This window comes from Corvus hawaiiensis, chromosome 1 (genome assembly GCF_020740725.1).
Source record: "Corvus hawaiiensis isolate bCorHaw1 chromosome 1, bCorHaw1.pri.cur, whole genome shotgun sequence".
Lineage (NCBI taxonomy): Eukaryota > Metazoa > Chordata > Aves > Passeriformes > Corvidae > Corvus > Corvus hawaiiensis.
In genome coordinates this window covers 94261466-94286705 of record NC_063213.1, presented here as the reverse complement: position 1 = coordinate 94286705, position 25240 = coordinate 94261466, and the positions used below count along the sequence as shown (strand labels likewise).

At 47.1% G+C, this 25240-nt stretch overlaps 1 protein-coding gene across 4 annotated transcripts; it reads right to left on the bottom strand.

Moving 5' to 3' along the window:
* Positions 1-1114: 1114 nt before the first annotated feature.
* LOC125331038 (tRNA N(3)-methylcytidine methyltransferase METTL2-like) lies at positions 1115-25092 on the bottom strand. 4 transcript variants are annotated; one of them, XR_007205837.1, is made up of 10 exons: positions 24993-25092; positions 23364-23455; positions 19232-19593; positions 17913-17962; positions 17225-17285; positions 15883-16022; positions 15013-15119; positions 14764-14829; positions 13228-13492; positions 1115-1689 (listed from the first exon to the last, which is right to left on the bottom strand). XR_007205837.1 is itself a non-coding variant. In XM_048314909.1 (9 exons), exons 1-9 carry the CDS (start codon positions 25079-25081, stop codon positions 13341-13343), a joined length of 1119 nt encoding a protein of 372 aa, XP_048170866.1. In that variant the 5' UTR covers positions 25082-25092; the 3' UTR covers positions 12602-13340. The 4 variants fall into 4 exon arrangements, 1 of the variants encoding a protein (XP_048170866.1); XR_007205836.1 differs by lacking the exon at positions 1115-1689 and adding an exon at positions 3301-9982; XR_007205841.1 differs by lacking the exon at positions 1115-1689 and adding an exon at positions 3301-8492.
* Between the last annotated feature and the right edge of the window lie 148 nt (positions 25093-25240).

Sequence of the window (25240 nt, the reverse complement as noted above, 5' to 3'; positions counted from 1 at the left end):
GTCCCTCCCGCCCCGCGGCGCTGGGCCCGGCCCGGCCGATGGGGGCACACGCGCTGGGGAAACCGCGCCGCGTCTCGCGAGACTTGCACGGCGGGGAGGGGGGGGGGGGTCAGAGGGGGCGTGGCTCGGAGAGGGGCGGGGCCGAAGGGGCGGAGGGAGGGGCAGGTGGCGGGGTCAGTGGGGCTCGGGGGTCAGGGCGGGTCGGAGCGAGCGGGAGGAATGGGGGGGTCACACAGGGCGGGGGGGGGGGAGCAGGAGGTCAGAGGCCTATGGGATCGGGGGGGGCGGTCTTGGCCGTCATTAGGACGTGGGGGTCAGGGCAAGACTGAAGGGCAGGGGGCATGGCAGATGTCACACAGGTATGGGGGAGCAGCAAAGGCTCAGGATGGACCATGGGGTCATGGCAGTCGGGGGGGCTGAGGGGGCAGCAGGCTTAAGGGCAGGTCAGATCCGGCTCTGGGATGGGGACAGGTCTGGGGGCATTGCAAGGTCACACACGTGTGGGGAAGCAGCAGAGGGGCAGGGTCCTCTGGGGTCAGGGGGGCTGGGGGTGGTAGGCACAAGGCAGGGTCAGAAAGGCCTGCAGGTCAGGGCAGGTCTGGGGGGTGCAGGAGCTATAGAGGGTAGTCACACAGGGCTGGGTGGCAACAGAATGTCAAAGTGGACTATGGGGTCATGGAGGGAATGAGGGGGCAAGCACGAGGGGGGGTCAGATCCAGCCCTGGGGTGAGGTCAGGGCTGAAGGTCAGCATAGGGGGGGCAGGGGGCAATCACACAGGTGGAAGGGCAGCAAGGGTCAGGGTCCTAAGGGGGCCAGAGGGTGCTGGGGAGTGACAGGCACAAGGAAGGGGTCGGATCCAGCCAGGGCTGGGGGGGCAGGGCAGGCCTAGGGACATGTCACCCCCAGGGGAGCAGAGGTTGACCTACCCCCTGCCCCAGGATGCCCTAGAGAGGGGGTGCAGCTATGACATCCATGCACCTCCCAGTTCTTCCCTTCCCCTCCAGTCTCCATCTTGCACACCCATGAGCAATCTCACTCCCCAAACCACCCCCATTCCCCCGAGAGAGGGTGCAAGGGCATCACAGCACCCCCCGCTAATCCCCACTCCATGCCTGCCCCCTGGGAACACCACCCGGAGCGGGCCGGGCCCCTGGTTCGGGGCTGATCCAACAGGGATATTGTGTGTGAGACACAACCCAGGTGCCCCAGCAGCCCCCACGACACACAGTCCGCTCTCGCCTTTCCGACGCCAAGCTGCTGCCACACTCAGGAAAACAGTCCCAAAATTCAAAATAATAAAGATAGGGCTTGTCCTGGCTGGAATGGAGCGATTCCATCGCAGTTCATTTGGCTCACTGCAGGCGGCGGGGCAGGACCCAGAGCGCTGCGGGTGTTGCACCCGCTCGCTCCAAGGCTGAATCAGCTTTCCGAAAAGCAAACAAGCAGGAGAGGATTGTTGGGAAAGGAAGTGGCCAGGCCTGTCCAAGGGGAGGCAGGCGCGGATTAGCAATGGGAGCGGAGGTTCCTGGAGCTCGATAAAGGATTCGCCAGGGCTGGGAACGCCGAGGGACGCCCGTCACCTCCGCTTCACTGCGTGACATCGATCGATTTATGACCGAACTGGAACTGACTAGTTTGGCAAAAGGGATGTGGAGAGGAGCCGGCAGCGCATCGTGGAAAAACTGCTCCTGCAAGGCGACGGGGGAAGTTGTGTTATTTTAAAATTGCTAATTTATCGTACTTTGTTAACTCGGCGCAGCAAATGGCTCTGGGAGCGCTGCCTGCTTGTACAAGCTGCTTTTCCTGTGCTTTAATCTGGTTTTTTTTTTTTTTTTCAGTATGAGAGCCACTCCAGTTTCAGCTCCTGCTCTGTAAGTCACATTTTCAGCACGACCGGTGGCAGGAATTTGTAAAATAAATAATTAAATAAATAGTGTTTTGTGTCTGCGTTGTGTTGTGGTTGTGTGTTTTTTTTTTTTTAAAGAAAAAATCCTGGAGTAAATATTCCATCAGTTGGTAGCTAATCACAGCCACTTAGGGAATGTTAACAGGACCACTTGCAGTGAACATGGTTCAAGGAGGTATAAATTTCATTTGTGCATTTCAGTTTGATTTTGGGTGGAGAGAGGAGACGTTGTGGGAGCTGTTACACCCAATACAGGGACTGACTTACTGAACCCCCCAGCTCTTCTGGCTTCCCCTTCACTGCCCTTAGAAAACCCTCCAACTCCAAAGGGAGCAGTTCACCTCCTCAGAGTGCCAGGCAGGAACTGGACACCAGTAACACCCAGTCTATGGCACTGTCCCCCACCTTTGTGTTTTAGGGGTGATGGGGGTCACTTTGGTCTAATTTTTCCTGTGCTTTTTGGACAGCACTTGATGGGGCACTTCTTCCTCCTTCTCCATGCATTGCCAGGGACTGCATTGCCAGGGATCACAATGCCATCAGTATTTCCATGTAGGCCACCAGAAGAACCTTTCGCTGTCACAGAATCACAGAATGGTTTGTGTTGGAAGGGACCCCAAAGCACATATCCTGTCCCACCCTCTGCCATGGGCAGGGACATCTTCCACTAGACCAGGTTGCTCTAAGCCCCATCCAACCCAGCCTTGGACACTTGCAGTGATGGGGCAGCCACAACCTCTGTCATTTCCCGAGAGCTGTTTGCTCACTGTCATTTTCACTGAAATCACAGACCGACCAATGCCCCTCTTCTCCCGTCCTCTGGCAGGAGCAAATTCCCAGGGAGAGCCTCCTGAAGAATCCACTGCAGCCAGGAGTATTTTCCAAGACATCCCTTGATGCGCTGCTGAGTTCCAGGCCTGACAGAGGACCCAAGGCCACAGCCATGGGCTCTGCCGGGTCAGGCTGGAACAGGAGGTGGTGATGTTTGATAAGGAACAGATAAACTGAGGTTGCACCATCCTCCTCCTGTGACTCCCCCTCTCCTGCCCTGCACTCCTCTGAAATGATTGGGGTTTCTCTTCTCACTTTCAAATTCAGGACTGGGGCACATGCCCTTCAGTACATTCTGGAAAGGCAGCCCTTGTGCTTTGTAGTCCAAGGGCTCTGCTAGCTCAGCTCTGCTCCTGGATGTCCAGCAGCTCATCCTTGGCTGTAGTCACATCCTTCCCTACTCTCCTCTGCTACACAGTCAACTATGGTCCTCTCCACCTTCATCCTCCAAAGAGCAGCTCAGAGCAACACTTCCAGCTGCAATTTCCTTTCCAAGATGCCAAAATTGCACCTCACACCAGACATGGCAGCTGGTCCCTTTGTGGCACAAAGAGGGAAGGAATCAACAAATTGTAACTGTATTTCTGGCTGTAAGCAAGAATTTCAGAGCAGCCTTTAAGGATTCCGCTTGCTGTCAGGAGGGTACAGGTAGGTACAAGGGATTTTAGACAAGTTTGTCAGGTAACAGTAGGAAGGAAGTTACTGGATAAATTTCCCAGTGATCAGTGATCTCAGAACTTTTTCCTCCTACACTCCATCAGGACACAGCCCTGAACAGGGATGCACCGCACAGCCCAGCCTGGTGCAACGCTTCCAACTGTGCTGCGCCAGCACATTTGAGATTTGGCTCTCTGGAACAGCAAAGGTCTCTCAGGTAAAAATACCATTATCAGTGTTGACACATCACACTTGGACTACTTTGTATGATGTCTTCTCTCCTGGGAGCTGATCCCCCAGGTTTGGACTCAGCAGAGAATTGGTGGACTGTTTTCTTTTTAGTTGTTTGGGTTTGGCTTTTTTTTAATAAGAAAAGGCAACTTATTGGAATGTGCTTCTGGTCAGAAAAGGTCAGTTTGTTCCTGTTCTTACAGGGAAAGGTTTGCTGCTTCAAAGTGGCTGGAATACGTAAATAGTTCATCATTTTGTACAGGAAATTTTTTGATTCAATTAGAAATTCTAATTTAAGATACTACTTCTAAAATCTTATAAAGCCTCAAAACTAAACCAATGTAAGGTTAGAAATCAAGATTCTGTTGACCTCAACTTGATTTTCCCCATTGTATTACAGTTTGGGAGCAGTTTCTGTGTGTTTCACGTTCTGGCCCAGCAAGACAAGACACTATGAGAAGAGACTATTTGGACCTCCAAGAAGTCTCACGCAGGAAAACTCACACCTGAGTGACACATAAAACTCTTCTGTTTTCCCTGTTTTTCATTAACTTTTTAAGAGCCCCTGAGCTCTGGTCCTTTCAGAGGAGCTGGTTATGAGCAACACAGTATGTACATGGCTGACTAAATATTATCTCATCCATAGGGACAAGCCAGCCCTCCTCCACCATCAGCCCTGCCAGATCATTCCTGTGCACATCCCGCTCTCCAGATCTTGCCATCAACCAGTGTTAATGCCTCTGATTACATTCCTGTGGTAGCTCTCCTCTTCTTGTCTCAGCCTCCTTGGATGTCAGTGATATTCCTAGTACACAGCACTTGTATCATGTTTTGAAGAACGACTCAGCTGCTGCAGCCATTTTCTTTGTCACTGGATTCGACCGGAGCTTGGAGCTCCCCTCCACAGGCACAGCACGCTCAGCAAAACAGCAGCAAGCCCTGCCTTCCCACCACAGCCTCTCTGCTAACCCAGGTTAGATTAGACCAAAATTGGGTAAGATTTTATAGAAATTTTAACAGAGTACATAACAAGTTCCTTCTGCCTTGAATTTTGAAAAGATAAAATGACAGAAGTCAAGATTCTCATCTTTTTAATCATGTTTTTGGTGACTTCTCCTTGCCTCGGCTTTCCAGGCTTGTGGAATATTCTAAATGCATTTTCCTAAGCATTTCTGTACTGCCACAAGGTCTGGAAATCTACTGATATAAGACACACAAAAGAAGAGCTGAGATTCCTCAGTGATACCAGGACATGGGCAGCTGAGGACTAGAAAAAAAAACAACAAACAGCCTGAACCTTTAAAATGTAAAAGCTGGCATCAGTGATCTCAAATCCAAACATTTTATAGTACTGGGGAAAAAAAAACCCCAACCAAAACCCACGAGAGTACAACACTCAACAGGCTTTTAAAGATTTTAGCACCAGGGGATGATGTCACCTCCAGGCATCACATCCTGAAGAGGCCAACCCTTGTCTGCACAGCAGATTCTGTTAGACCTAATGAGGCATGAGCTGCCAGTGAAGATTTTTCTAGGCTTGGGGCATTCAAACCATGTCACCCTTGCGTGGATTCTTGTCTATTAAGGGTAGGGCTTCTGCCACACTAGGAACATTAAAAAAGTGTCTTTCCTCATTTTCCTTAGGGAGAAAACCGGTATTTGAGCTCCTCAAAGATAACATGCCATTGCCTGACTCCTTCCTGAGGCCATTCCGAGAGCCTCCACCCTCCCACACGATGGAGTTTATCTCTGAAGTTGTTCCTGCCCCTCCCTCTGTCTACACCTTCAGGTATCCCATTAGGGAGGCTTTGATCCCAAACTCAGTAGGAAAGCATCCACACCACTCAGCCTCCACACAAGCAGCCAGCCATGTGCAGCCTCAGAGCCCTGATCCAAGGCAATGCGTGTCCTACTGCTGGAGGAGGAAGGCAGCTGTGTGCAGGCACCTGGAACTGTGCAGCCGCCATGGCCCAGCCGAGGGGAGCCAGACCTCGCAGGTAGGAAAGGAACACTCTGCAATCCCAAAGCACACCTGAAACAATGGGATTCTCCTGAATACCAGCAAGTCCTTCCCTGTCCTCACTCACTCTCGGCTTCCCAGAATACAAGAGGACTTTATTCTCAACAGGGTTTGCCCCCTGCTTCTCTTTCTCCTGCATAAAATGGGCATAATAACACCCTACTTTACACAGCTTTGGAAAGCCTTAATTAGACAAACTGCTCTGAGATTTGTGTAAGAGGAAAATTAAATCAACCTCCTATTGTAAAGCCGGAGTTACTGCACACACATTTCTCTAAGTATATTCAGCCTCTTTGTGAATGTCTGTAAATACATTTCAACCTTCCTAACGAGGCTCATCTCAGTAGGGAAGAAGTCACTTGAAGCTGTGGAAAAGCCAGAGTCAGTTTTCTGTGCAACCTCTTCACATCCACCAATGACACTGAATGTGGAAAAAGCCATGTGGCTGTGTAATTACAGACTGCAGTGAGGTGGCCCTGCCCAGGTACTGCTCCCCAGGTGAGGGGGATATGCAGCATGCCTTGAGCCTGGTCCCAGGGATGAAGAAAGAGTCTGAGGGGAGATCAGGCAATTTAATCTCCAAATGAGGAATTTGGAGCCACATCCAGTGACCCTGGGGAAGTGTGGTACCTCTCTCCTTACACCTGAGCAGATCCCCTCATGCTCCACACACAGCACAGAGGTGTGACCTGGCCCCTGCGACCAGGGACTGCCAACAGTAGCTTCCCACTTCACAGGAGCTGAAAGTAAGTTTCATATTCCAAAGATTTGGCAATCTCCCGGAACTCCCTAACTTCCACATAACATGAAATTGCAAGAGCTACAAGGGTCCTTTGGACAGCAAAGACAACCTCAATACAGCAGTCACACTCCACCCCAAAATCAAGCTGCTGTTCCCATGCTATGCTGGTGCTTGCAGTGAGGGCTCTGGGGTTAACACCAGAGAGCAGAATTTAGAACAGCAGTGTCCAAACCTCACCAGGATTTTCTTCTTTCCTGGAAACCAAGCCATGGACCAACAGGCTGGGAGCTGCTGGCAGGTGCTGACATGTAAGACTTGCCAGTGAGCTCTGCCATCACTGCTTTCCAACTGCTGCCATTTCCTGCTCATCCCACTGTGGGTCAAAAACCAAGAATAAAAACCTTCACTGGCATGACAACTGCCATGCCATACAACCCCCGGGCAGGAGGGAAAAGCAGAGGCACACATGGCTCAGGTTGCCTTGCCTTTCCCTGCCTGTGTCCAGGCCTGGCTTGTGCTCTTCTGGCTCATGCTGTATCCTATTTAGTTCAGATTAGCACTCAGGGCTGCCTACAAAGGTAATTTCCTGCAATGTCCCACTTTTCAATCAACACAAGCTCCCATTCAGCTGGGCAGTTACACACAGGAACTTACTGCCTTCAGCGAGACCTAAAAGCACAAACTCCAGAGCTCTGCTGGTTAAGCACAGAACTGACAACTCCTTTTCCTCCAGAGCACCTCACTTTGCAGGAAGGTCCTCCAAAAAATTCCTCCTGATACTTGTTTTTCTGGTAATTTCTGTCTTGCCCTGAAACACAAGTTAAAATCAGAGTTTCTGTTGAAGTCAGTGTCTAGGGACACTGTACACGAGGATGTGTGCCAGGCACCCCCGTCAAGGAAGAGGAATAGTTACAATAGCAAAAATTGTCCTGATTGTGGCATTCTCCCTCATGGATTTATTTTCCCCAATATGGCACCAAACCAAAAATGGTGGCACTTCTCTGACTGACAAATCAGATCCTGCTGACTGATCAGAACAAAGACTGCATGACTCAGTTTCACTCCATCTGTGTTTACAGAATGGAAGGATGGTCCCCAAATCCCATAACAACATGATCCCTGCAGCCCCATCCTCACTTCTAGGCAGTAAAACCTGTGCATCTTTCAGTAGTGCTCAGGAAAAAACAGTTCCGTTCAGTTTGGGTCTGCAATTCCTGTAAAGAATCCAGTGGGGACAAGCCAGGGCTCATCCCAATGCCAATGACAGCAGCTCTTCCAGCTTTTGTTATAATGCAGTGCCAAAAGCTGCTGGTGTGTGCACAAGGAGGTTCCCTCTGCTCACACCTCTCTTCTATTGAAAATAATCAGGTCTCATTTATCCCAGAGCTTGAGAACTCACTGCAGATTAGAAATGGTGGTGGCATACCCAGAGAAGACAGAGCTGAATTATTTGGGAGAGAAGACAATTGTGTCTGATCTCACACGCCCCTGGTCAGAAGAATTTGATGACCAGTGTTGTAACTATCCAAATCACTATGGATGACTGCTGTCCTCACTTTGCTGTGCTGTCAGGAAGATGCTGTGAAAATTTACTTATTTTTGAAGTGGCAGCATCAGAAATATCCCCCCAGCCTCTTGTTCACATCACCTCCCCTGTTCCCTCCTGCCTCCCAATTCACAGCTTGTCTGTGAAACCACGATGCTCCGAGAAGAATGATGTACCTGGGGAGGCAAAAGCTTCTTTGTCCTTCACTGGAGCCCTCAGCACCATGGCTGGATCAAAACCCTTTCTGAAGGGCTAGTTCCAAGTCCAAATCCAAGTCACAGGCTTGCTGGCATTATCCCTACATGAAAGGATTATGTGAGGGGTCACAATAGGTGATGATAAAGTTCCCTTCCAGCCAAAACAATCTATGAATCTCCAAGGAAATCCACCACCTTCTGGCAAGAGCCAGGACCAGATTTTTCGAAGTGTAACAATGCCTGGCTCCAAGATCGCTGGGGCAATGCATGTGAAGGGCTATGAAATCATCTCTTCTGCTTGGGAGGTTCATCAGGCCACGCTGGCATTGCCTGTAAGCCACAGACCACAAGACTTGGAATGCTGGGAACAAAATCAGAGCAGAAACTCTCAGAAAGGCTTTAAAGGTAACATTACTCTGCTAAGAAGGAAGAGGGGAAAAAAACCCCCCAAAACACTAATGGCACTTAACCTGGCTTTTCAGCATGGTAAAAGTCAGTTTGGAGATTTCCTTTGAACATGCTGGAAAGCTTGAGCAACCCAGCCTGCCCAGCAGGCCCAAGGTGGGAATGGCAGGAGCTGCTGCAAGTCAGGACCGAGGTACCTGAGCAGAGCTGTGTGGGAGGCAAGGCCTGGAGTGGCAGGAGCGGAGCAGCTTCTGAGAGAACAGAAGCTGGCAGGGATTAGTGAAGGAAGCTCAAACAGTATCTGTCTGTAGGAGGCCTGGCTCAATTCAAGGCCATTAACTTGTTGCTTTCTGAACACCACCAAGAGAACTGGAAACAAAAGCACGTCTGCCCAGCATGGGCCCTGCTGAGTGACTGCTTAAATACTGCAGCAGAACTAAGAGCATTAAGAAAGGCAAAGAGCTACTTCACTGGCTCCAGGCTCACAGGGCTGCAAGTTTTTGCATGAAGCCCAAGTTAAAACCAGGCAACTGGGATACAACCTTGAAAGCACAAACAAACAAATAAATAGCCTTCATTTTCTCCCATTCAGGAGTTTGAATTTAAAGGGGAGTCCATCAACTTTACATAAATCATGTTTATAATTAAAAACATATTTTCCTGCACTGCTTTCAAGCCTTTGGATGATTAAGAAGGCATTTTTCAAATTACTTTAATTCACACTAATTATGCTGATTGTTTACCCCAGTCAAGAATTTTTCTTGCAGGGAGATAAAGCTATCCCGGGAAGAGGTCTTCCTCCAGGGCCCAAGAGGGAAAGGACCCCAAGGAACTGCCTGAGGCCCCAGTAACACACAGGAGGTCTGTCACTGAGGCGGTTACACGAGTCACGTCAGGTCCAACGCTCACAGGGCTCTTGCTAAGCCTGACTCTGTGCCTGGATAAGCTGAGGAGACTTCAGCTTGCTCACCTGCTGCCAGAGGCCTTGAGCTGTGTTTTGCCTAGACCTTGCCTGAGGCCTCAGCCTTGCCAGGGAACCAGACGTTGTAGGTTTAGCATGAAAACACAGCAGCGACTGCAGAGCTTCTGGGGTGCGTCAGGCTTGTGCTCAGCAGAAGCCAAATGTGCTCCAGAAGACAGAAGCTTTACCTCCTCCTGTTTCATTTGCAGATGATGGAAAGGTTCTTGGCCCTTTAGAAAATACACTACAACAAACTGAACAAGAATTCTCTTCCCAGATATTTGACTCCCATTCCCCTCCAAAAAAATAATTTGATTTCATTCAACATTATTTAAAAGAGACAGATATACAAAAAAGCAATGGTGCATTTCCATTGTCCCAGCACCGCAGCCTGTGTGCTGTGAATGGATTCCCTGGGTAACCTTTCCCAGGGAGGGCTGAAATGTCCTGACCCAGAAGCCTTCAGGTAGCAGACAAAGCAATACCTGCAGGATGACACAGTGACGTGGAAGTTAGGAACTCATCATGCTGACACATGCCCAGCAGGAAGTACTGCCCAGTCCCTTCCCACACTTCCCAAATCAGGGTGCTCCTGGTCCATCTCTCCAGGGGTCCTGCAGGCTCTCCAAAAACAGCAATGACATTTCCTCAGCTTTTTACCCCCTGTCTTGGGTTACAGTGCAGCATGTAACCGGGGGTTATGTACTCTATCACCATCTTCATAAGCTGTTAAAACCAGGTGGGGCAGTGTTCTTTGTCTCTTCCATGACACATCCCTGATAACTCCCTCTGGAGAAATATCTTTCTGTTAATGGGCCATCGAGGCCTCACTGCATGACTCATAAAATTACATCAGCGCATTGTGAGATGCTCCGCCCAGGGGCAGGAACCAAGCATTCCTACCTGGATATAATCTGAGGTTTGGAACACCACAGTCAGCCCTTACCTACTGGATTTCCAGAGGACAAGAGCTACATAACTATCACTGGACATTCAGAGGAAGAGCAGACCCTTCTACAGGATCACCGCTTCAATAGAATTGTATCTATCACTTCAAAGAGGACTGCAGCCACCACTTAATCAGTTTGCTACCACCACCCTGACCAACAGGGTGTCAGGTTGTATTCTTACTCTGTCAGGTTAAGACAGTGTTTCCTGCCTTTATTTTAATTTTCCTATCAAATTGTAGTTCTGACTTGCGATCTCCCATTGGTTTGTTTTCAAACTAGCACAACCCCTCTCCTCTGGTTCAAGATGGCAGTTATTTCATAACCTATGTGGCTCTAGAGGTGACACTCTTGGGCAATGTCAAGCTCCAAACATGAGTGTCTGGCTAACAAAATACAGGGGAACTGCTCTTCAGCCAGCAGGACACACACAACACATCTTGATGCTTCATGAACTAAAACAAGGCAAGAGATACCAGCCAAAGCTTTCTCTTCTTCAACTAAAGGGCAGACACCAGCGCAACTTGTAACAGAAGAAAACTGTAGCTCCCTAATGGTGGCCCAGGCTCACACAAGCACATGAGGTTCTTGCAAGCCTAATTTATATGAATCAAACCACCATTGAAAAGCACGAGACTTATTCTAATACCTGTTGTACCACACCCTAAAAATAACAGAAGAAAACAAGCTGAGATAAAAGGTGTCAAAGGTGGGGAAATACCTTCTGAAAGCCACAGTGTTGGCTTCCTCTAAGAAATTAAACAAGAATGCAAAAATTAGACATCCTGCAGATTTCAGATCAAAGAAAGTGTCTCATCTGCTTGGGTTTAGCACATCACCATGACAGGGCAGATTGTGACCTGGGAGCTGCAGCCAGTAGAAAAAGCCGGTAATTATTTATAAACCCTGGTCCTGTTAGCTGCTTCTCATCTGCTGCACTCTGGAGGTGCTGCAAAACTGGCACCAAACATCAGCACCAAACTTTTGAAACCTGAACCCTGCCTGTGAGGAATTTATAGCACCTGAGCTATTGCGTGCTGGTTCCCTGGGCAGATATCGCTGTGGACAGTGAGGGCAGAGCAGCATCATTTGCTTTCTCCACAGGTTATTTCCACACCTTGAGGCATCCAGGGAACGCTGGTACAGAGAGACTCACACGGTCTCAGCTCCTGCCCTCAGATCAACGTATTTTAACTCATGGATTGAGTGACTGAATGACTAGGAAATAGCTGCACGAGTGAAGCTGGCCAGGAGATTCATATCAGTGAGCAGTCGCTGAGAAGAGCGGATTCATCCTTTGTATGTTTGTCCCCAAGACAAGAGTACACAAGACAGAGATACGGTCAGATCTCTCCTGTTTCATGTGGAAATTCTGAGTATGAGCAAGTCGCTACTCAACTTGCTCAGCTGCTGTTAGACACCATGACCATTTCTTAAGTTAAAACCATAAATAATTTTTAAAACTCAGACCAGTAGCATGACATTTACAGGGCTCCCTTCTCAAACCTGTGCTCTTCAACATCCACATTAATGACCTGGATATAGGACTTGAAGGAATACTAAGTAAGTTTGCTGTCTGCACTAAATTGGGAGGAATTGTCGAGTCTCTCAGGGGCAGAGAGGGCCTGCAGAGAGACCTTGACAAATCAGAGAAATGGGCAATCACCAATCGTGTGAAGTTCAACAACGGAAAGTGCCGGATTCTGCACTCGGGACGGGGCAACCCTGCATGTGTGGATGGACTGGGTGGTCCATTGCAAGTTGAACATGAGTCAGCAGTGCCCTGGCAGCCAGGAGGGACATCTGTGCTCTGGGAGCATTAGGTAAAGCATCCCTGGTCAGGGAGGGGATTGTCCTGCTCTGCTCTGGGGCAGCCTCACCTCAAGTGCTGGGAGCAGTTTTGGGCACCACAATGTGGATACAAATATTGCTGCTAGCAAGAATTTCTCTCGCTCTTTCCAGTCCCGTGGGATGCTTTTCTCTCTCACGGAAGATATCAGCAGAGTTCTATAAACCATGAACACCTGAGACCTTGCTGAGCTTTGTTTATGGCACAGTAGGAAAATATTTTGACAATGGATGCTTCAGGATTTTAGCCAATCACCCCAAAGGGGGCTGATCCTTTGTCCAACTAGACTATGAAGAAAAAAGTCTATAAAAGAGTAGTAAAATAATTAAATAAATCAATCTTGCTGCACAATTCCTGCCTGCTGGATCTCTCTTCTCCTCTCTACCACAGCGGGACTCTGTGATACCACAATATAAAAAAGACATTAAGCCACTAGAGACCATCCAGAGAAGGGCCATGAGAATGATGAAGGGCCTTGAGGGGAAGCTGTATGAGGAGTGGCTGAGGGCAAATGGTCTGTTCAGCTGGAGGAGACTGAGGTCAGACCTCACTGGGATCTTCAACATCCTCCTGGGGGACATCAGAGGGGCAGGAACCAATCTCTTCACTCTCCTGAAGGGAGAGGAAATGGCTGGAGCTGTGTCTGGGGAGGGTTAGGCTGGATATCAGGAAAAGGTTCTTCCCACAAAGGATGGCTGGGCACTGAACAGGTTCCTCAGGGAATGGTCACGGCCCCGAGGCTTCCAGAACTCAAGGAGTGTTTGGACAATGCTCTCAGGCACGGGGTGGGATTGTTGGGGTGTCCTGTGCAGGGCCAGGAGTTGGACTTGATGATCCTGATGGGTCCTTCCCAACTCGGTATATTCTGTGATTTTATGATATCTGAAATACTGCTTGCTCTACTCTCGGGGCATTTGTCCCTAGCAAAACTCACTTGAAGTGATGCCAGGCATGGTACAAGGCACTGAGGTCCTGGCTGTGCAGAACTCCACCACACACATGTCACCAGGAGGAGATGAAGAGGCTCCAGCCCAAAGCCCACACGCCTCATGGCTGAAGGACGGTGGGTTTGCAGTACTTGCACTGGATCCACACCCGATACATCGTCATCTGCTTCCCACGGTTCACTTGCAATCGCCGATCAACCAGATTCTGGATTTTCTTCAGCCCAGCTGTGGTGAAGAGATGATCTAATTCATCTGGAAGCAAAGAGAAGGAGACTGAGGAGGCCATAGCTCTTCTTTAACTGATACCCTCTCACACTGAGGCTAAGCTAAGCTGAAAGGTGGGCCAGAGGAAACCCATGGCCTCACCCTGGCAGGGAAATAATCAAACACGACTTAATTACTTTACTAGGGGAGTTTAATATCACAGTTTCTCAAGTTTCCCTTCTAGCAAAGAAGGAAAGAATTATTTGGAGTACATCTAGAACTACAGAGACTTGACAAAGAAAACAGCAGCAGTTTCAGATATGGGTACTACCTCTAGTAACCAATTAAGGAGCATCTTCTGGCGAGTTGGGACAGCCATTCCTTCCCCCCTGCCCAGAGGAATTTCAGAGTCCACAAGAGCAAAGAACAGGATTAAACCTACGCTTTGAAATGGTGGCAGTAAGATCTGTGCTGCCTAGGCTGGAGGGGGAATGGGATTCATTAAGATTAAATTTGGTAAAAAAAAAAAAAAATCCTTAAAACCAACACCCTGTTGAGGCCCAATTAATGCACTAAGAGCCCTCAAGGCTTCAACACTTCCATTCGCAGGTATTCCTGACCAAGCAAATAAATCTCACAGTGCCCCAGTCCTGCTGAGCAGCAGAGCTTACTCCCGGAGCACGTGGTTTGTCTGGAGTTTCTGTAGGAAAAGCCTGACAGGTCCCAGCTTGTGCTCCTTTATCAGATGCTTTCCATTGTGAGGTGTTTGCCAAACATGCATTAAACATTAGTTTTGCTGTGCCAAACAAGACTTGTGCAGTGGGGAACAGTTCAGTTGTGCCACTGCTCTACAACTGGCTGTGCACAGGGGCCTGCAGTGGAGGGACTGGAGGTGCAACTGGTGATAAACTGAGAGAATAACAATTGCTGCTAACACCAAGCAGCAGCAGAACTGGGGGGGGGGCTGCCTAAGCTCCACGAAGAACCACACCCTTCCGCTGAGTGGTGTCCATCTCCCTCCATCATCTGCAGGCAAGATACAAGGAGAGCTCCTCCAATCCCACTCCTCCCAGGGTAGCAAACACACCAGTCTTCCTCTTAAAGGATTTTCCACTAAGGAATTCACCATGCCATGCTTGCACAAGAGGCTGACAAGCCTGGGTCACTGTTTAATCAGGAGCCACTTAACATTTCGCAGTGCTCCAAGAAAGAGGCTGGAAAGATCTAGCGGCCAAACTGGAGGGCACAGGGACAAGAAGCGGTGAGGAGAGTCAGAGGCATGTTTTTGGATGGTCAGAGACATGTTTCTGGCCTCCTACCTTGTGTGAAGAAGTAGACTCTGGTGCCATCACCTCTCACATAGAAGTTATCAGACAGACATTGACCTAAAGGCAAGACAGATATAAACAGTTACCAGTGATCATTTAAAAAAATCAACAACAGACCCTTCTCCAGCACACACTGTGCTTTGGGGAATTAATGAGCTGCCTCTAAACAGGGCAGACACAGCTCCAGAGAAGCAGAATCTACTAGTGATGGGGCAAAATCTCCCAGGGGAAAGGAAATACCTTTCTTAAACCGAAGCTGGGCAAGATCATAGCGGCCGTAATCTCGTAACAAGATCATTCCGCCCGGTTTCAGAAGGCGACTCAGTCTGGTCACGATGCACTGCATCCTGAGAGGAGAACAAACCAGGAGTGCTCAACATGCTGCAAAATCATGCTTGTTTCCTTCCAAAAAGATGGAATAAAGTTCTACATGTTTCAACTTCATATAAAGAGCTACCCAAAGTCAGCAGCATTCTGAGCTCTCCCAGAGTCAGGTGGGTTGATTTTATTTGGCCTCTATTTTTTGACATTCCCTTTTGCTTTTTTTTCCTACGAGGATAACATCCTGCCACAGCAAGGATTAACTGCTCTCTCTTACTGATTACAAAAGGATTTCCACTGGTTTCTGTAAAAAAGTAGTAAGTGAACTTGAAGAGAAGTGTTGTGAAGTAAAACTAAAGGATACAAAAAAAAGAAAAAGAGACTAGTGTAGGTTGTAACAACTATCACACTAAGACCACAGCACTTTCCTTACCTGTTTTCTGAACCTGAACCCTCCCTTCTTCCCACCTCCTATGTGAGAAATTCATCTACCCTCTGAGCCTGAAAATCCAGCAGAATACTTTCCAAAGCAAATGCTCACTGTGGCTGGGGCTCAGAACAGTGACCCCAGCAATGATCACCTGCAGCCATTTAGCACTCCAAAATCACCCTGTTCTCTGCAAGAATTGGTTGCAACAGCAAAAACCTGCAAATTTCATTTTTGGAGCCTTCATGAAAAACTGGACCACAAACAGAACAAACTTTAATTTTCCTTGATAGGAGATTATTAAAGAACTCTGATTGTAGAAGAACTATCTTCTGCAATCAGAAGGAATTATTAAAACTTACTTCTCCGGGAGAATTGCTGAGAGGACAAAGATAAGAATAACAATGTCAAGACTCTCTTCTGGCATTGGGAAGGGACTTTGGTCATTGCACAGGTCATGGACAAATGCAAAGCAGCGAGAAGTATCATATTCTGCATTGTTCTGTGTTTGAGGGAGAGAAATTAAGAACATTAGTAGCAGATCCTAATCTCAGTATTAGCTGGACTATATGGATTATTAGTATTATATGGAGTATTTTAACTTCCACATAATCAAGTGGTGTGTCCAGAGATCTGTTTCAGCCTCATTGGACTTCTGTGTCAGGTATGTTCCTTGGTCAGGCAAGGAACTGGTGTGAAATGTGAAAAAAAGATTTACACACAGGAGATGTACACATCTCGCTTTGGTCTTGTTACAATCAGACAATCAGCACTGGAAAAAGCCCCTCAAACTGGATTCAGGGTTTATCCCAATTTTAAGGTCAGAGTTTCCACTAACAGCAGTAAGAAGTGAGAGATTTATACTGATAAATTGGAAACCTTTACATAAATGAGAGTGTCAGGGCACCTCTCTGCATCATTGAAATCAGTATTCATTTCATCTACAAGCAGATATTCCCTATACCCCAAAAATCAAACTTGGTTGCCTACAGCTACACTCTTAAAAATCAGACTTAGACTTCTTTTAGAAGTTGTGTATTTTTCTAAAGCTGCTGCTACGGATTGCAGAAGCCTCTACAAACAGTGCTTGTGTCATATCCAGAGGAGGAAATGGATGCTGACTCCGGTGCTGTGCTCCCCTCTCATACCAGGAAGTGACTGATTGCATTTGATACTTCATATATTCTCAGTTCTGCCTTGACATGAAATTTATTAGTGGAATTTGTCTTTTGACTAAATCCCAGCCTCCTGCTCCACAGCACGATCCCTCCTCAGCTGCCTGTGCAGAAGTAATCAGACCATGTTCCCAGAACTGTGGTGACAGCAACACACACACAAGCCAAAGCCAGGTTCAGTTCCTGTTAAAAAATAGCCTGAATGTTTGCAAGGCTCAAGTTTGTTTTCAAGTCACTCAGCTAAAAGAACACTGTATTGAGAAAAGTACTGACAACCACAGGGGAAGAAAACCTGGCTGACTTGTTTGCTGCCCATGTGACATTTTGAGAACTTTTACTTCTCTCATTTCTACAATCTTTGATGGCTCATTTTCCACAATTCCCAGTGTAAGGGTCAGCACCAGGGCTGGCTAAAACCAGAAAGCTGCCAGCACAGCCAGAGAGTCACTGGCAGCTGGGATAGATTTGTGTTAATAGGCAACTGGCCCCAGATACTTCCCACATTTTCATAAGTCACCATTGAGATTACCTGGACAAGATCCACAGCTGTTGCAGAAAAGTCACAGCAATAAACAAACAGGCCTGGGTCACTGCAATAAATCAAAGAAACTCATCATTTATATCAAGGAATTAAGGAGTGTTTCAAGTGCACAAAGCCCAGAAATCCTGGGCTTTAGTTTCTGTGCAAAATCTGGTGGATTCCATTGCTCCTTTATGCCCATTATTCTCATATGGAACTGACTGCTTCCTTTTGCTTCTGGATCTAAAACCAAGGGCTTCCAAGCTCAAAACACAGTAACCTGAAGCTGCAGATGGCAAAGATACCATCTGCATTTGGTCTTTCTCTGAGATTGTCTAAACTAGGAACACATGGAACATTCTTCCAATTGTTTTTCAGAAGCTGGTATCTCACGCAGGTAAAAACCTACTGAGAATTACTTCACAGAACCCCAGGATGGTTTGGGTTGGGAGGAACATTAAAGATCATCCAGTCACACCCCTGCCATGGGCACGGACACCGTCCACTGTCCCAGGCTGCTCCAAGCCCTGTCTAACCCGGCCTTGGACACTTCCAGGGATGGGGCAGCCACAGCTTCTCTGGGCACCCTGTGCCAGGGCCTCACCACCCTCTCAGGGAACAATTCCTTCCCAATATCCCATTTATCCCTGCCCTCTGGCAGTGGGAAGCCATTTCCTCTTGTCTTGTCACTACTTACTTGTTGGTTTGTAAAATTGGGAAAACTGTATTCCCAGCCCCACAGCCAACCTGTATGAACAGAGTAGATGTACACAGTGAAAATAATTCCTTCAGCACGTCCATGCAGATAATTTCCAATCATTCCTCTACAGCCATGGAACAAAGAGCAACTCACGAGTAAAGCTGAGCATGGCAGTGACCATTCTAACGTGTCCCTGCGAGATCTGAGCGTGTTAAGGTCTGAGGAACAGGATTACATGTGTGGGAAACCACCAAGCAAGTTCTTATGGAAATCTTAATAACGAGCTATATATTGTTACTCTTTTGAAAGCTGTTTTTTCTGGAATCCCAAGCATAACAACCAGTATGAGTCACTGAAGCACTGGTAAAGGCCATGGATGAGTTACGTTCACTTCCATAGAAAATCAGAGCAACAGAGAAGTTAAGTTTGCTTTATTCTAATTGCCCCTTCTGCTTGTTCCCATTTGAAGAGATCATGGCTCACACAACTGGGTTTGGGGAATTTGCCTCTGAATGTTTAAGGAATCAGTAAAACTGGAACAGACTGAGCAGAAAACACCACAGAGGGTTTGCAGTGACAGATGTTACTGAAAGTGCTCAGGTGAGACAGGAAAGGCACATTGAGAACACCAAAGTCTGAGGAAATCTTAAAAGTGATTAAAGATTAAATTAAAAAATCAGGACAGTTCATACTAACTCTCCCTGGAAGGGCAGGACCTTCATAAAATACTAAGTATTTAAAAAAATCCAGTAATTCTACAGTGAACAACTAGAGGTGGCAGAGCAAAAGGTCACAACCAGCTGTCAGGAGTCCAATATTTATAATTGCCACAGACTTCTCTGAGACAAAGCCTGTACCAGTCTGGGATTCCCTGTTATCACAAGGGCTCTAAGGAACAAACCCAAGAGCATCTTTACATTCTTGGCTTCATTACTTTGTTTCGCACCTCTCAAGGCAAACAGGAGTCAGCACAAACATGCAAAAGATAAATGACAAGGGAAAGCTTTATACAGAATAGAAGAATCAGCTTCTTCAAAAGATGATGTTTAAATGCTTGTTTGAACATCTGATAGCAATAGTTTAGCTTTTAAACCTGTAAACTTCTTATGGTCCATGTGCTCTGCCAATTCAGAGTCTGAACCAAAAGAATCCCAACAGATTTAGTTCAGTTCTAAACTGCCCTCTTATTTTTGCATTTTACTGACTGAAGGCAATCGTCTGGTCCCTTGCTGTTTGGCAGTGATACATATTTTTATGTCCCAGTCACATTGACACAAGGGAGGCTTTGATGTGTGACTCTGATGTACAGCTCTTACCTCTAGTATACGGTAAGATGCAGCTGATCCAGGGTAATCCCCATCACTCTGACTCAGCTCACTGTCCTTCTGTGCAGCCAACTCCTCTGTGCAGCCCCCAGCTGGGCTTTTTATCAGGTTTAACTGACTCTTTGTCCTGGTTTCCAACGAGCAATGGCCATTTTCACAGCTTCCCAGCCCTTCATTGTTGGATTCTTCTGTGTTACTAAATTCATGCACAGAATCTCCATTTTGGCTTGAGTTCCTGTTAGGTGCCAGCTCAGGAAATTCAGTGAACAGCCAGTGCCTGTCCTTGAAGAAGCCATTTTCGTGGATTTTATAGAAGTCATCCCAGTATTTCTTAGCGTTCACCTCATATTCCTCTGTGAACACAAGCAAAAACATCACCAGACACAAACCAGAAGGTCTCAGGGTTTAATCAGTTCAGAGAGTGAGGGATCACTGCAGATATCTATGCACCAACCTGCTTTACTAAGAGAGGTTACAACTTAAAAAGGGAAAAGAGAGAGAAGAGGAAACTCTGTCTCCTGGTAGGATTTAAAGGAAGCTGGCAACAGAAAAAGTCTTTTTGAAGGAGACTGGAATGAAGAAATCCAGGTTTTACTTCCATCTCTAACTTGTTCAGTTCGCTGAACAATTAATTTGGAGCCTGGTGACAATAAGTGTCAAGCACAACTCCAAAGGAATTTTGTGAGAGCTGCCTGGAGCTGAAAGCTCCTGTCCAACACACTGCTCCTATTTTCAGGTGGAGAAACAGAAAAATTAGTCAACTCTCCAGGCCTGGCAGGAAGCTCAGTTGGAATTTATGCAATCCTCCAGATTACAGGACAGCATGTTTTCCACGTTTTGCTGCAGTCCAGTCAACTTTGCTTTCCGTAGTTCTATGTGTGTCAGAGCATTTATGAACTAAAACAAAAGAGGGGAGTCAACAGTGACCACTGCATTAAAGTACCAGCGGAGAGCTACGGTGGAGAGGCTAAAGATGAACAGAATTAATATGAGCAGCAGCACTTTCACAAACGGCTCATTCCAGGAGCAAGGTGAGTATTACAGGGAGCTGGAATAGCTCTTACAAAGCCATGACCAAGTGAAATTCGAGTCATCTGCAAACTTATTTCCACACACTTTCACAAATTTCAGATCAAGTACAGTCTAGGGGAACTATTTCTTCCATGTGAAGCTACAAATCCAAGTGACTTTCTGTGACTTCATCAATGCGATGAGTTCTCTGTCCTGGGAATTCACACCTAATTATAGCATCCTATGCTTGGAATCACCTAGAGACATTAACAACCATGACCAGAAATCCCAATTGCATTCCAATAACAAGTAATTCCTCAACCATCTTTGCACGGCAACAAGTGCATTACTGAATAAAAATGACTGGAGGCCATTATTAGCTGAACTGTTTATTTACTATGTTTATATATATATATATATATAAATAATATATAAATATAATATATATTTTTATATATATATAATATGTACATATAAATATATATAATTTATATATAACTGTTTATTTATTAGTCTTCCTGAAGAATATAAAACTGTTTCAAAGTGAGACAGTAAAGTGAACCCAGAACACCTGGAAAAATATGTAGCCTCAGCCAAATATAGACAAAAATGGCTTTAACAAAGAACCACTAATCAGTCATATGTCTATTTTTAGTAGGACCTGCAGCACAAGGAGCTATATATAAAAATAATCTCTTTACTTCAACTACAAGGATTTTCTCCTTTTGAGAAGCCTTGTCCTTAAACCCCAAGCTGAAGGAAACTTTAATGTCTGATATTAGACACGAGCAGTAACTTTGTACCACGACCTCACTGTAGGTCACAGTGACCATGGCCAGGTCAACTCACTGTTTGCATGGAAGAATTCAATGACTGCTGATGCTGGAAGAAGTGCTATTGATCCAAACCCTAGCATGCTCTGTCCTGAACTGTCATTCTCCCATGTACTAGCAGGAATATGCAAGGCTTCTGGGGCTGAAACGCTCTCATCCAACAAAAATACCAAATCCTGATTCCCCCTCATCTCCAACAATCCCATGGCAGCCTGACTGCAGTGGAATGCTTACCTGAGATGCTGGGACAAAATTCCAGCCCAGCCATTTCAGATCACCCACATTTTTGCCACATTACACTGGTGAACAAGACATTGTGCTCTTCCTTTGTTAAATTAGTGTGAAATTCTGTTGGATGCTATTGAAGAGCTGTTATACTCCAAACCACATGCAGGGAAGCTTTATTCAAAGCTAATTTACCTTGGAGCCTGGTGTTTTCAAAGCCCTGAATAAAGGATCAGTAACAATACAGATGCAAAAAATCAAGGACCAGCTGACAGAGATCATACAAGAAACACATTTAAAGTGAAAATATGACCATGTTGATTTTTCAGTAAGACTTCCAGCCAGAAAAGTTCACATCATACTTGTTCCAGTCCCTTCTTGGGGTATTAGCTCACAGTGCCATCGGTGGGCAAGCCAGATTCCTCCAGAGACTTTCCTGATAAGGACTCCTGACTTTCTGCTCGCCTTTGTAAGCACACCCCCAAAGCCAAGCCCATACTCACCCCTTCACTCTGCAAAAGATGAGCAAACAAAAGGAACTGTTCACAAAGACCGGAAGAGAAGCAGGGAAGACCTCCCGAATTGCAAGGAGGCTAATTATGGAGCCTCAAAAGGAAACTTGGACTTCTTTCTCTTTCTTTTCCCAGCCATGAGACACATCTTCCACATACCCAGAGAGCTTCCCTCCTTCTCCAGAACAAATCCTGACATCCCCAAGAAGTCCACAAAATAATACAGCTATAATGACCAATACTCTGCCTTTGTTCTCCTCCTTGGACATTCTGATTCTCAAACTACCAGACCCTTCAGGCACATTTGCCTGGGCTGCCTTCCCTACTTTTCAGCCATCCCATTGTCTCCACACGATTTCCAGTGAATAGCAACCATCAACATTTGACTGGCCTCCATTGTTCAGTCTGGGAAATACATCATGGAGCCCTGACAAACTGCTCCAACAGCAAATTGCTCCACAATTTCCTAGTTGTATATAGGTTCTCAAAGCATGACAGACAGCACCCTTTAATGCTAACCAGATTTTAAAATGAACTCAACACAATGGGCATCACAATGGAAAACTGCTGGATACTGCTAGGATTCCAAGAAATTAGGAGGGTTACTCTTTGGTGTAATTAATTTGCTATTGTGAACACAACTGGGAGCTATATGGAAGTGTCTCAATAGTTCCAGTAGTACTCAGCATCATCTTACGGGTGACACACTCAATTTAATTTGAACCAAAGAAGCAGATCCACCCTTGAGCTCGGCAGGGTATCAAGATATCATCATCAAACAAGTTTCTTATCACACCAAAGAAGCATTCCACCACCATTTGAGGGACTGGATGATCTTTACCAGGTGCGGAGGAAATGCATTATTGACCATTCAGAATGGCTTCAACCATGACTTAACCACAGAATTGAGCACCTTGAGCTTGATTCAGAGACAGCTAAGCTCTGCATTTTGGATGGATAAATATCCTTTAAGCCAAATAAAATAAAAGCTTTGGAATCCCTTTGCTGTCTATCTGAGGACAAACAATCAAGATAAAATAATTTTTCTTTCTCTGATGAAATTCTTCTCATGAAATTTGTTCACTCTGTAGAGACAGATATGGACACCACTTTATCAGACTCTTCAAAGAGAAGATCAGCTTGGATCACGGCTCACTTCACAGCAAGCCAGCAAAAAGAGACTGGCTACTAGCAGTTAAGCTTTAAAGAGCAAAAATAAGCAGAGGCAACAACTCTACACTCAAAGAGGTTTGTTGACAATGAACACTAACAAGTACTTAAACATACACAACATGACAAAGCTCAACCTGATCTGACTCCTCCCAACCAGGAGTCGTCTCTGGAGAAGACGGAAGAGTCACAGAGAGGTAAATTAAGAACAGAAAGTTCCTCCTCCTCCATTTCCCATTATCAAACACGTGTTAAAGCCTTCTGAGTGACTGGGAGAGGGGAGGAATTAATGATGTTCTGATGTGGCTCTGGCCATACTGTTCCACTCCTGGCACAAGCCAAGACTCGCATAAGGACACTCTCCAAAAGTACCTTGTTTATCTTGTGGCAATAGTTGTGAGCTGTTCTCTTGAACTTTACTCCTGGCACTGGCTTCCTGCTCTTCTGACCATTCCACATTGTCCCTGTTGTGAAAAATAAGATGAACTGGAGCTAAGCATGGTACAAGGAGAGAGGGAAAGAGAAATGTCTGGAGAGCCCTCCAAATGGACAGGGGTGCAGGTGTGATCCCCAATTCCAGCCCAGCACCACCACAACAGCCCACAGTCAGCACATGCAGGTCCTAGTCCTGAAGGAGCTCATGGAATTGCAAACAGAAAGGATCCTAAATCTGTTCTATTTTGGATACTCAGTCAAATTTAGAGGGAATAGATCCTTGCTAAAACCATGAGGGCACTCAGGACAAAACTACATTGTCTTTCTCAAGTTGAAACAAAAAAGGCAGTTGGGTTATTTGGAAGGTAAGTGTTAAATTAAATCAAATTATGAGAAAAATATGCAGGAAGCTTTAAAGCAACAAGAATTATTAATGACTTCAATGCACATACACAGCTATTCAGTCATTAAAGTGATTCACTCGGCCTTTTTTCATTAAAAAAAGTGAATGAAAAGCAGAATACAAGGCCCAAGAAGCAGTTCTTGTCCCAGAAGGAATTAGTGGTTTGATTTCAACTCACAAAGGCTTAAATGTTAAGTCTGTGAAGAAACAGATTACTAAGACTTTCCACAGGAAAACTGGGGATATGCTTTTGTTACATACCTTTAATATAGAATAGTCCCAGAAGGAATGACAGGCTGACACATATAAATATCCCTTAATTACAAGTTAAACACACCCAATTCTTAACAAGGTATAGCAGCCAGAGACCAAAAGTGGATCTATTTACCTCAAAAATGCAAAATACCTTCAGTTCCCAGCAAATTAGAGAATTTGGATGTTTAACTGACTGAAAACAACTTCTGTATCCAAATAAAGAGCTCCTGTTCCAAGCACACACCCTGGCACAACCTCATGGAAGGAATGATAGGTTGTGGATTTCTGACAGCGGGTAATTTACCTTTATTAACCACAGTAATAAAACAATTGCTACAACCAGAGGAGCCTGAGGAATACTACTGCTTCGGGAGGTGATGAGAATGGCTCAGAATCCCCTGTCGATCGGTCCGGAAGGCTCAGGACACCGTGGGGATCAGCCCCCAAGGCTCAGAACCCTACAGGGATCAGACCCAAGTGCTCAGGACCCCCGCGGATCAGTCCCGAGCGCTCAGGACCCCCGGGACCAGCACTCCCGAGCCGCGGCCGCACAGGGCGGTGCCCTGCCCGGGGATGCCGGTCCCCGCCCTGCCTCCAGCCGCTGTCCGGCCGCCGGCCCTGCGCCCGCCGCTCCCTCAGCCCGCTCCGCGCCCGGGAGGGGTCTCTCCAGGCGAGCCCGGAGCGGAGGGGGGCCACCGCGGTCAGGGCCCCGTGAGGCGGAGCGGGCAGGTTGGGGCTGGCTCATTACGCAGCGCTTGGCCACAGGCACCGCAAATCGGAGCGGCGACGGCGAGCCCACCCCGGCCACCCCCACCCCACCGCCGGGCGCGGGGCGGCACCGCAGGACAGCAGCTCCCCGGGAGGCTGCCGGGGGTCTGGAGCGGGCAGCGGCGGCAGCCCTCACGCACCAGGCATTGTGCTGGAAGAGCCGGGCGGGGTCGGTGAGGAAGCGCCTCCCGAAAGGCCGCCGCTCCCGCGCCTCGCTGGGCGCCGCCATGACGGGCCGGCCGGCACCGGAAGCGGAAGCGGCGCCGCGCGGTCCGACCAGAAGGAGGACTGCGGGCGGGGTCACGTGGGACGGGTGTCTGCTGCGGTGGTGCCGCGGGAAAATGTCGGGAAGGGGTCCCGAAAAGATAACCTTTCTGGAGGATATCCC